The sequence below is a fragment of the Eleutherodactylus coqui genome, chromosome 2 (assembly GCF_035609145.1).
Source record: "Eleutherodactylus coqui strain aEleCoq1 chromosome 2, aEleCoq1.hap1, whole genome shotgun sequence".
Taxonomy (NCBI): domain Eukaryota; kingdom Metazoa; phylum Chordata; class Amphibia; order Anura; family Eleutherodactylidae; genus Eleutherodactylus; species Eleutherodactylus coqui.
This window is the reverse complement of record NC_089838.1, coordinates 172,695,549-172,708,465: the sequence shown is the minus strand read 5'-3', so window position 1 is coordinate 172,708,465 and position 12,917 is coordinate 172,695,549. Positions and strand designations below refer to the sequence as shown.

The window sequence follows — 12,917 nt, the reverse complement described above, 5'->3', positions numbered from 1 at the left end:
CTGCATTCTGTAACAGCTCCCAGAAGCTCATTTGCATGCAAATGAAGTTGATAAGTACTAATAGCAATTCATGCCGATTAGTACTTTTATGCAAAACGATCCTTGATCTTTCAATCTTTTGAAAGATATCTGTGTGTGTAAATGGGCCTAAAGGTATGTGGGCCAATCAATAGTTTTTCAGTATTGAGTTGATTTCTGTATATGAGTAGCTCAATATCAGGTTTGTGGTGGGGAGAAATGCATTGAATCTTTAATGGAATTTTAATAGTTCTTCTTGGGGTTGGTTCAGTTTATTATGATGTCATCAATGTAGCAGACATAGGCCAATAGTTTGATGGAGGAGGAGGCGGCCAGGAAGTCAATCTCCAGTTTTACCATGAAAGGTATCATATCTACAAGATCACTTTGTTCCTCTTACTGAGAACAATCACATTTTGCTCTACTGGCTAACACAATGCCAAAGTTTTTTCTTCATACTTTACTGTATAATGATACCTCCTGGGGTAGAGATTTTTGCATATGCTGTGCACGTTTCCCCTAGGTATCTAGTAAGTATAGTATGCATGCCAATGAGAGAGTAGAGTGCCTTCACTATATATCATACAGGCTCCCAAAATCATCTAGAGCAGAGCAAGAGGTGAAGTAAAGGGAAAACTCTCAGCCAAGCAGGTGTCAAAAGGGAACCTCAGTGCAAATGATTAAAATCCCATGCATTTTGTATGGTGTTTCTATATTTTTGTCCACCCCCTGTATATATATATATTTTTTTTTCTTTCATTGACCAGGTTTATTTTACCATTAAGGCTCAGTTAGGAATAGTGTGCTCTCTGATGTCCCAGAGATTAGTGGCAACAGCCCATTACATCACTGTTGCCATTGATCTATATACAGAGACATGTTGAGCAGACATTGTTACTTCTCTGCATTTTCCTCCCGCCCTTTTCCCTATCAGTGATGTCCCTGGATTCACTGGTGAGATTGAGTTTATTATGACCGCTTTGTTCAAGGATTTTAAGGAGAAGGAACTGACTACTTCACTTCCTTTTTATAGTACAGGATTGGGCTGTCAGTGTGACAGCCTAATCCTTTCCACAAATAGTCTAATGCCCTTTATGTACATCACTAATACCACGATACTTTAAGCAGGGAGCTGTTCTGCTATTTACAACTGAAACACTGGGTTGTAGCTCTCCTCACCACCTAACCAGTTTTGGATCCATATATCTCAAAGTGACCCTTTGAGTCTGAAGAAACAAAGATGGCCGAACCACTTCTTTGACTACCTGAGGCACACTGTGAATTAGTATGCATTGATAGGCTAAGGCCACTCTCACATGCGTTCAGAATACACCACTCAAAATTGCAGCATTTCACTTTAACCACTTAAGGACATTGCCCATTTTTTGCTTTTCATTCTCATTTTTTTCCTCCTCACTTTCAAAAAAATCATAACTTTTTTATTTTTCTATTGACATAGCTGTTTGGGGCTTGTGTTTTGCGGGATGAGTTGTATTTTTAAATGGTACTATTTAATGTACCAAAAAACTTTTAAACATGGGGGTGTGGCCTGGACCTGAACTGCACTAGGCGCACTTGTGTGAGCTCCTCCAGAAGCAAGAACACAACAATTCAGCCACTGATACCTCAAAACCAGTGCCTGCTAGAGTGGATTGCAATGATAACCTGCCAGAGGACTTCAAAGGCGTAACCGAAGCGTCTGACAGAGTTTTTCTCTGCTTGCGGCTCACAGCAGGACAAGCAGGAGAGTACAGAATGGGATGTCTTCTTCCTCACCCGGGGTCCCAAGGGACATTGAGGATTCTCAGAACAGAGGATCCCCAATTGCTTCACGCTCTCCTCTGTTGCTGGCAGCGTACCCCAGGGCTTTATCTGTAATGAGGCTGGTGAGTAAGGAAGGAGAGTCTCTATCTTCCCTCACAGCACACCACATAGAGCCAAAATGGAGCCCGCCCATACAGCAGGCTCTGCTACATCACATTCACCCACAAATAGCCCAGTTAGGCCGTATTCACACGGATGAGAAAATCGTGCGAGATTTTTGCGTTGTGAGACTCACAAATCTCACACACATATGAATGGGGTCATACACATGAGTAATGCTTTCCCGCATGGCACCACGATGCTATAAAGTTTGTAGCGCCACAAAAACGCGGTATTGCCACAAGAAGATGCAGTGATATCGCATTGTGTTGCCCGTGTGAAGGAGGCCTAAAGGAAAAACAATTATTTCCTGACTTCAAGTACAAAGGACACAAAGTCATGTCAGAATGTAGTTGTGATGTGGTCACAAGCCACAGCGAGTCCATTTTTCATTGTTTTCTATGGTATATTTGATGTACAACACAGACAGAGCTTGGTTGTTGTGTTGATTTTGTCAACTCTGGATTAAGCATTTGGCCGTAGATATCTCTTTACTAGTCTTAATGTTTTCTATTTTGTTTTGTCCAGGAAGCACATGTAATCCATCTGTAACTGATTGTCAGGCTCATTGATGCATAATGCTAGACACAAGTGCTATCAATGAGGTCTTTAAACACACTCCTTCTCTATTTGGCTTCTTTCCCACGAGCGTATATCAGCCTGCCGTTTTTACGGCCAGCTGATATACAATATGTTGGGAGAGATAAAATTGGTGAAACGGGGGCATAAATCAAATGTTTGTTTGCCTGTTCAGATGGCATGGGTCCCAGCGCATATACGACGAGACTACCATGCCGTCGCCCCTTTTCCCTCCCTCCCTATCGCAGGCTCACCTCTCTTCTCCTCCCCGCTTGTTCTTTGCAATGCATGGGGGTGGAGCTAAGCACCATCCTGTCCTGCCTCCTCCCATTGCTGGCTGTGAACAAGGGGGGGGGGTCATGGGTGGAGCTCTGCCCACGTCCCACCCCTTGTCCACAGTCAGCAATGGGAGGAGGCGGGATGTCTCTGCCCACGTCCCGCCCCTTGTCCACAGCCAGGAATGGTAGGAAGCGGGACAGCGCTTAGCTCTGTCTCCATCCCGCCCCCTCCCATTGCAGAAAGCCAGCGGGGAGGAGAGGACAGGTGAGCCTGCACGGGGGAAGAGAGCAGAGGGAGGGAGTTTAGCAGGCACGCTGCTAAACTCCCTCTCACCTGTGGCTGCTGCCATGGATGTATTCTGGCCCAAAAGATAGTTTCAGGACTATCTTTTGGGCTTGATGTAAAAACGCCCGGCGCTATATTGGGCTGGCCGGGCGCTTTTACGTCCCAGGAATACGGCCATGTGATCTGATGCATTGGAATCCAATGCATCAGATCACAGCGTATATCGGCCGACCGTGAAAACATCCGGCTGATATACGCTTGTGGGAAAGAAGCTTAAGTATGCGAGAAGCAATGGAGAGGCACAATTTAACACCACCTCCAAGCCAATTGTCTATGATTAAAAAAACCTCCTAAGGGCTCTCTCACACGAGCGCATAAACGACGATTTTACTGTATATTTTCTGTATAAGTGCCTGAATGGGCGTTTTTCCGCGATCACGGCCAGTGTTTTTTTGGCCATTCACACGACCGTGAGAGTAGTTTTTAGCGAAAAAATGCGCTGCACCCCAGAAGCCCCTCGCTCTCAAAATCCTTGGGATGGCTTCAAATGCCTCTATAGAGGCACCTGTAAGCTTTTCGCAGCGTTGGACGCTGTATAAATGTTCCTCCCTCCCTTCTCTTTCCCTGCTCCCATAGGAAGTCTATGGGACCCGCCAGCATATATTGGCCAAAAGATAGTTCCAGAACTATCTTTTGGCTGAACGTATATGCTCCGGATTCGTTTATGTTCTAACTTTTATGCTACTGGCGTATTTACACACTTTATATTCGCCCATGTGAACGGATACATTGAAAATCAATGTCTCTCATGGGCGTGTATATACGCCTGGGTGTAAAAACGCGCCATAAATGCACTCGTGTGAAAGAGCCCTTTTGCACCGCTTTGAGGCTTCAACACATTCATTTTTAGAGTGCTTTCAAAAAGCCCATAATAAAACTGCAAAAAATGCCTCAAAACACTGTATGTGAATCCAGGTTACCTTCATACCTTACTGAATTGGCTGTGGATAGTCTGTAGCATTTTATAGTACTAGTAGTGTGGTGAGATTTCAAGAAATCGCATTCACATGCTGCAGAAAATATTGGCAGTGTAAAAATCCACAGCATGTCAATTTGTACTGCAGATTTTCAGCATTGATTTCACCCCTTTGAAATGAGGGGTTGAAATCTGCATTAGAACACGCATGTAACACGAAATCCACAGCTGATTTTTCACTGTGAAAAATTCACTGTACCCTTAGGCTGGTTTCATGCAGCGCATACTAGTTGTGGAATTTTAATACCAAAATCTGCACTGGAATTTCGGTACTTAGTACTGTATAATGTTAGTGAATGGGGTTTAACAAACCTCATTCACTCATAGCTGAAAGAATCTGCTGTGCTTTCCAATCCGCAGCATGCTCTATTGGAGGTGGATATTTCACCTTGGGTTTCATTTATGTCAATGTAATGAGTGAAATTCATGGCTAAATCTGCAACAAAATCATATGCTGATTTCATTGCAGATTTTGATACACAATTTTTTCTCTGGCTTTACATCAAAATTTTTATGCTGCTTGTGAATTTAGCTTTATCATTGCAATTGAAAGACTTTCAAAGTTCCACATTCATTAAAGTATTAGTGTACTGTTGGAATTCTGGCTAGTGATTCATGGAATGCTTTAGATTTTATGGGATTTTTTAGGCACCCTTTTAGCATTATTTTTATTGTAAGGCCGCCTGCACACGAGCGTTCCGGATTCCGCTAGCGGATTTTCACGCGCGTATGGTACCTAAATGTGCTTGCGGATAGGTGCGGATGCGTGAAAAATCACGCGCGGATATACGCGGATGTGTTGCGGAAAAAAACGCGCAGAAAAACCAGCAGACACCCCTTATTGTAAACCCAACCCCTAGAGAACTGCCCATTCCTTGGAAAACAGCTTAAAAACCAACACCCAGACTCCATTTTGTCCCTCTTGCTTGTGCGAGCACCGTTAAATTATTCTGGCAACATGCTTTCACCCGGTGAGCAGATGTCTTTGTGGGCATGGTTGATCCATGTAACTTTTTTTAGGCGCTTCTCCAGCGTGACTTTATTTCAGTCACTGCAAAAAAATTCACAAGAGGAATTCATTACTACAGATTTTGCATTCTTACATCCTGCATTGGCAAGAAATACTACCTATCTCCCTCTACAAATTTGCCTGTGAAGCTCTGCTGTGTGTTGGGACGCCTCCTACCATGCCTACTTCCTGTAGTCATAGCAACCAGTGACTCCATCTGCAGCTGCACTGCGGATGTACTGCGTGAAAAAACGCACCCATTCACTTGTATTGGAGGCTTCACGCGCAGAATCCGACCCAAATTAGAACAGGTCGCAGATTTTTTCACGTGCGTGAAAAAACGCGATACAAATCCGTCCATCTGGGGACAACTGCGGATCCTCATAGGAGTATATTGGCTGCGGTCTGGGGCAGATATTGTGCCTAAAATAACGCGCTGGAAATTCCGTTCGTGTGCAGGCACCCTAAAGAATATGATTTCTTCATTTCTCTCTCATGGTTAATTGATGGCAAGCACTTCCTTGATCAACATATTCTGATGCTGTCCCACATTGCATAATACCGCAACAAGAATAAAACAATTAATAAAAGCTAATTATTGACAAATGAATTGCAATATATTAAAAGCAGATAAGTGATTGTATTATAAGACAGAAACGTTACTATTAAGTAAGTACAATGTGTTACATTTCAAGTCTATGTTTATACACAGACACAATACTTGTTTGTACACAAACATCTAGTCGCTATGCAACAAACACCCAGGAACAATGAAAGATTAGCATTCAAATATTTTATTAGAAGTATGTTGGATCACCAATATATATATATATATTCATTGATTAATAATACGCTGTAATAACAATGCTTTCTAATACGTTTCTAAGAATCTATTACTAGTTAATCCAAAATGTAATGCATACAGTATATTCATACACTTATAATAAAAAGTGTGGGAGGGACAAAAACGAAAAGAAATAAGCTTAATTTGGTAATAGCTGGAAATGTTATTAAGCGACTTAAAGGAGATGTCCCGAGGCAGCAAGTGGGGTTATACACTTCTGTATGGCCATAATAATGCACTTTGTAATATACATTGTGCATTAATTATGAGCCATACAGAAGTTATAAAAAGTTTTATACTTACCTGCTCCGTTGCTAGCGTCCTCGTCTCCATGGTGCTGACTAATTTTCGGCCTCCGATGGCCAAATTAGCCGCGCTTGCGCAGTCCGGGTCTTCTGTAGTCTTCTATGGAGCCGCTCGTGCCAGAGAGCGGCTCCGTGTAGCTCCGCCCCGTCACGTGCCGATTCCAGCCAATCAGGAGGCTGGAATCGGCAGTGGACCGCACAGAAGAGCTGCGGTCCACGAAGGCAGAGGATCCCGGCGGCCATCTTCAGCAGGTGAGTATGAAGACGCCGGACCGCCGGGATTCAGGTAAGCGCTGTGCGGGTGGGTTTTTTAACCCCTGCATCGGGGTTGTCTCGCGCCGAACGGGGGGGGGGTTTAAAAAAAAAAAAACCCGTTTCGGCGCGGGACATCTCCTTTAATATTAAGAGAATATTGCTATAAGGGGATGGTTGAAAATAATCCAGGGACTGCTAGATTTCATATGACTCAAGACAAAAGGGTTAATATGAATGTGCTGGATGGTGAGTTTATTCTACCTCAAACTGGTGATGAGAGTCTGTGTTTTCCCGTAAATAGAACTTCCCTTGGGCTGGTCGGACTATATAATGTGAATGGCACAGGTAGCCTGCCAAGGTTGCTGAGGGCTGCGGATTTCACAGGTACACACAAATATCATTGTATCAGTGTTTGTCATTTTCACAGTCAGTTCCATACAAATCATAGATAGATAAACAATTTTGCAGTTTGGCCTATATTCTTGTGCATCATATTGAAAAAGACACTTTTAAGGTTTTTTTTTTTAAAAACGCTGAATGATTTCAGGATATGTGTAGTTATAAGTCTGGTAGTTATTTCACATACTTTTGGCTTTGTTCTTCAGATGACATCAGGAGGGATGGATATGCAAAGCCCTGGTTATAACCAATATTTTGTGGCACGATCAGTTTATTCAGAACCAGCTTTCCAGGAGGAAAATGAAAAGAAGGAAATTGTTAAGAAAACTATCCAGGAGAAGCTCCAAAAGAACTGCAGGTTGTTACTACAATCATCTCCAATACTTTTGATGTGGTTCCATTGGGTAATGTGATGATATTAGTGTGCAGAGACAATTACTGTAGATTTTTGCATTCTTTTTGTATAGTTTTTAAGGATTAGCTAGTAAGTTACAGCAGCAAAACATGATACAAGCATGTAACATTAAGGTACAATGAATTGTTTCTGAGGTAAGTGCCCACCAGCTTATAGTCAGTGCAAAGCAATGAGATCACTCATCCCCTGCCTGCCTAGTGGGCCACTGGAACCCTAAATTGATTGTGCTAAACATATTTTATTTATATGTATACATGATATTGAGGTTAGAAACAAACATGTTACCTGTCAAGTATTGTTAATTAATGTTCAATGGCTTATGAGCATACAATCTGCTCTGTACATCTGTCTTATTTCTTTAGGCCTATTTTCTTATTCATTCTTAACTTATATGTACAACTTTAACTTCAATTATGCAATTTGGATGTGACCGATTCACTGTTAATACAGTTTCTGTTTTCTGTATAAAAAGTGAATGGATCACTTCTGGAACCCCCTCTAAATTGCAGTAATTAGTAAATAGCTAAAAAGATGAGGATTCAGAATCTGTAATTTTTACAAATCATTTCTACTTACTTGCATTCTTCCTCTGTGCACCTGCAAATGGGTGTGCATTGATGGTGATACATAGAGAGGGCTCTTCAATATAAATGAGAGGACCCTAAGGATGGCGCTACACACAGCATTTTTGGAAAACACACTTGCAATTTGGATGCAGTTTTTTGAGCCAAAGTTCATCTCCTTCCTGTTGGATCCATCTCTAACTTTGGCTCAAAAAACTGCATCAATATCTGCAAGTGCATTTTCCAAAAAATGCTGTGTGTGGAGCCACCATTAGTATTCTCCATCAGCATACAAAACACAGCCCATTAGCGGGCACACAGTGGGGAATTCGAAAAATAAAGATTGCGGATTTGGAATTAGCATCTTTTAAGCTATTTACTGATTACTACATTCTGAGGGGGTTCTCAGAGGTGAGAGTTTCTCTAAGGACATATTATTGAATTTAAATGTACCTGTATACATCCGTCTTCAATAAGTTCCCCCACTTTGTGGCTGACAGAAGCCATAATTTTAATATTTAACTATATGACTTTGTGAAAGGGAATTCAAGTATATAAAATTATTAAATATCTAAATTAACTAGAACTAGATCTTGTACTTTAAAAACTGACATTCAACGTTGGTGACTTTTATGTATTATAAATATATTTTAGAAATATTTTCTGATATTATATTACCATTAGATATTTTGAGTACAGGCACATTTTAGGCTGTAATCATGCATCTGCTGTTAGTACATGAGCGATTTTGTCAGTGTGTTAATCCTGCTTTCTTATTTGATAGCTGTACATCCAAAAGAGCTCTACTGATCGTGAAGTCATTATTCCCTGTCCTGGACTGGCTTCCTAAGTACAAATGGAAGGAATGGATTGTGAACGATCTTATTTCTGGAGTAAGCACAGGACTTGTTGCTACACTGCAAGGTATGCTTGATTATTTAAACATTGAAATACTTCCTCAAGACGCACCTAGAGACACAGAAAATTCTGCACCAAAATCCACACATATACATGCGGGCTATAGAGCAGAAATCCACAGCAGCAGATGGAGCAGCGTTTTCTGTCACATCCTTAGGTGCGTCTTGCAGAAACATTCCGCACGTGTGAAAGGTCCCTAATACACGGTGGTACCAGGAGATAATTTATAGAGCTAGGTTATAATAAGACATTAAGATCAAGTATATTCATAGAGGCATCCACATTGGGACATTTTCATTTATCTATACCTAAGATCTGGGCTGCAATATGACTTAGTGCTAGAGATGTAGTCCAACAATGGGAATAATTAGGCTACAGAGCTGCATTGTAGTTATTCAGGAGTTGAAAAGGGAACTATTGTAAAACTTGACTTTTATTTTATACCACTAAACTATAAAAAGTGCTATTCATATTGATAATACTCCTCCTAACCTATCATTCCTGACACATAGCTTTGAGGATAGAAACTGTGAGAAGACAAATTCCCCCTCCACTGTAGTTACAGTATATTCCCTGTCTAATTCTGCTTGTGCCTTCAATGCCTATTACTGTCTATTCATTGTGACTACAATTGTGTTTAGACAGAGGAATTAAATTTTTCAAGTTATGTCAACTTCCGGTCATGGCCGACAGAGCTGTATTGTATTACAGGGGTTACAGGGCATTACTCATTAAAGGGAACTTGTCACGTCGCTACAGCATTACAAACTAAGTTATGGTGCTGTTAATGGATGTGACATGGAGTCGGGTGATGTATGTTTTATACTCACCTGCCTCCTGCGATCCCGCAGTGTCACCCTTTGAAGATTGCAGTGCACTGGAAAATCTGACTCTCTTCAGAATCCCGTGCGTGCTTTTCCCATAGACTTTTGTAGGAGAGCGTGCACTTGGGACTCTGAAAAGAGCCAGGTTTTCCATCACCACAGGAACTTCATCGAGTGACATCGCAAGATTACAGGAGTGGGTGAGTATAAAAAAATACATCACACGGCTCCCTGTCACGTCCCCTAACAGCACCATAGCTTAGTTTATGGTGCTGTAAGGGGACGTGATAGGTTCCCTTTAAATTTAAATAGCTTAGACAGCTTGTTCTTATGTGATAGAAAATTTGCTAACCAGTAAAAGTGCAATTTATTTTATCTCCCTAAAGTAATATTTTTATTGTGAAAAGAAATCACTCTAAAGTGCTGGTTACTAGCGGTCTCCCTTCCTTCTCATTTGCTGTACACTGTCTGATGTCAAGTGACGACTGTGTTTAGTAACAGAGATGATGAGATGGAGAACAGCAAGTGAAGGAGGGTGATGACTCATGCTGCCCATAGAAGTCTATAGAGAGGAGAAACATGAGGGAGAGGAGGGAGACAGAAGCAGAGAGCCTCATGAGGGTGCCAGCAGTTAATAGTAAACGATTGTTTACTGTCTTATAGATGCTGGAATCATATGTACATTTGTCAGTACTTCTCTCGTGTCCTACATTAGTGTTTATTAACTCCAGTCCTCAGGGACCCCCAACAGGTCATATTTTCAGGATTTCCTCAGTATTGCCCAGGTGATGTAATTATTGTCGGTCCCTCAGACATTGCCACAGGTGTTCTTACTATAGGATATCCTGAAAACATGAGGACTGGAATTGAGAAACACTATCTAAATGATATTTCTGTGTGTGTGTTTCAGACAGTTAGGGAACAGAATCTTCAGTCTTCTCTGTACGCAATGTGTATGAAACATCATAAGAGCAAGCTCCTCTCACCAGTTCAGAGACAACTGAAAATCAGACTTAGAGCCTGTAGAGGGATAAACTAGTGATAAATGCCATATACACATAATATAATGGCCAGATAGTGTTTTTATAGTATATACATACACTAATGCAGCTAAATGTATTTTACCAGATTTTAAATGAAAATTGGATTCTGTCTTAATGAATTTATAATATTATAATTAATTGGCTAACAGATTTTATAAGGTTGAAGGTTGCTATAGCTATGTTAGTAGATAAACAACCACTTTAAATAGAAAGACGTGAGGAAAATGCTGATTATTTCTGGCTATTTTCGTTTGGTAGTATATGACTGCAGTCTACTTGATATTTATTGTGGACAGGTCTGGCTTTTGCCTTGCTTGCTGCAGTCCCTGTTGGATATGGCCTCTACTCATCATTTTTCCCAATTTTGACGTATTTCATCCTGGGAACATCTAAACACCTCTCAGTTGGTAAGTTTTCATACATTTTAAGATAGAAAAAATAGTTCATTTGCCTCGTGAAAAACAAAAACTTGTAAGTAGTATCCTTTTGTCTGAATACACAGATACAATACATATACAGAATATATCAAGCATTCTATATTGGACTCCCATTGTGCCTCTCTGATTTCATAGTTTCTTATTGTCATATTTGCTCAGTAATGCACCCTGTTTGATCCACAAGGAGTAGTGGCAACTAAGTAATCAAAAAATGGTTATTATTTTTTTAGACCATTTAAACATTGGCTTGATCAGCTAGATTAAATATCTCCATTGTGCCAGGAGTAATTGTTCTAAATCACTATGGCCATTTCATAGATGTCTGCAGTTGGTTTATCTATAATACAGCTATGTGAAATTGGTAAGCCGTTTCTGTTTGTCTCAACAGGCCCATTTCCTGTGGTCAGCTTGATGGTGGGGTCTGTTGTCTTAAGTATGGCTCCTGATGAGAACTTTCCCATGATCGGAAACAGCACTGGACTTAACAAGACAGTTCTAGACGTAACGGCCAGGGATGCAGCTCGAGTTATGATTTCGGGAACTCTAAGTGTCCTAATTGGAATCATTCAGGTAATAAACATTTCTTTTGAAATATGTACATAAAACATATAGCACATGTTGCTAACCACTAGTACTCACAACTTTGCTTATAGTGTGCAAAGAAGAATGTATAAGAACATGGTATTGAATAAATCAGTGGAGTTTGCTCTGCTTTTATTGAAATTTCCTTCCTCTGCCCTTACAAATCCACCAGTTACTGCTCAGCACCCAACTACAAACTACCAGCACTATTCATAAGTGTATAATAACACATTCACATGCATAACACTATCTTTCTATTGATGTACACATCTGTGTTTTGTCTTCACAGCTTTTATTAGGGGTCTTTCAGATTGGCTTCATTGTGAGGTACCTGGCAGATCCTTTAGTTGGTGGGTTTACCACTGCAGCTGCTTTCCAAGTCTTAGTCTCCCAAGTCAAAACAGTGCTCAACGTTCCCACAAAAAACTACAACGGGGTGCTTTCTATAATATATGTAAGTTTGCCAGCATTTGTAAATGTGCTTTATGTAAAATGTCTATGTTGAGCCTGTCAGTTGACATTAACAAGCCGTGCCTGTAATATCATATAAGAATGTATGTCTGTCACATATGTCACTACACCATGGTCAGCTACTGACACTTATTTTTATTTCAATACAGACAATTATTGATATCTTTAAAAACATTGGACAAACCAACATTTGTGATCTGATTGCCGGACTTTTGACTTTTATTGTATGCGTTGTGGTGAAAGAATTAAATGATCGATTCAAGCACATTATTAAAATACCCATTCCGATAGAAGTCCTGGTGGTAGGTGCAATACTTGGACTGATATATTAACGCCTTTCTAGGGTGCATTTGCTTAATTTTCATTTCATTTTAAATATAGACAATTGTGGCTACAGGCATATCATATGGAGTCAATCTAGAAAAGAAGTTTAATGCAGGAATTGTGAAAAGCATTCCGAGTGGGTAAGTGTTTAGTTGCATTTAAAAAAGTTGTTTAGTGTTTAGAAATGAATTTATGTGGCTATAAAGATGCAATATGTGTTACTATGTATCAGCCAATATATGGTATTGTATGAGCAGATAGTGTAGAATTCACTGACTATATTTGTGTTCAATATTAAAGATTTCTTACAGTCACACACAGCATTTTGTTGAAAAACATCATCTTTTGTGGCGTTTTATGCTTTTTTTTTTATTGTGTGAGTTGTTATAAGCAAAAATGCTGCAGACA

General features: G+C 40.4%; 1 protein-coding gene across 1 annotated transcript in view; it reads left to right on the top strand.

The window, feature by feature from the left end:
- The first annotated feature begins 6,902 nt into the window (after positions 1–6,902).
- The window catches only part of LOC136611937 (pendrin-like), a 33,743-nt gene continuing 27,728 nt past the window's right edge, over positions 6,903–12,917 (top strand). The window contains exons 1-8 of the mRNA XM_066591925.1: positions 6,903–6,917; positions 7,139–7,290; positions 8,695–8,834; positions 10,992–11,102; positions 11,521–11,702; positions 12,004–12,168; positions 12,335–12,487; positions 12,567–12,649. Coding sequence (XP_066448022.1) covers positions 7,139–7,290; positions 8,695–8,834; positions 10,992–11,102; positions 11,521–11,702; positions 12,004–12,168; positions 12,335–12,487; positions 12,567–12,649 — 986 coding nt within the window. The 5' untranslated portion in view covers positions 6,903–6,917. The remainder of the gene's footprint in view (positions 6,918–7,138; positions 7,291–8,694; positions 8,835–10,991; positions 11,103–11,520; positions 11,703–12,003; positions 12,169–12,334; positions 12,488–12,566; positions 12,650–12,917) is intronic.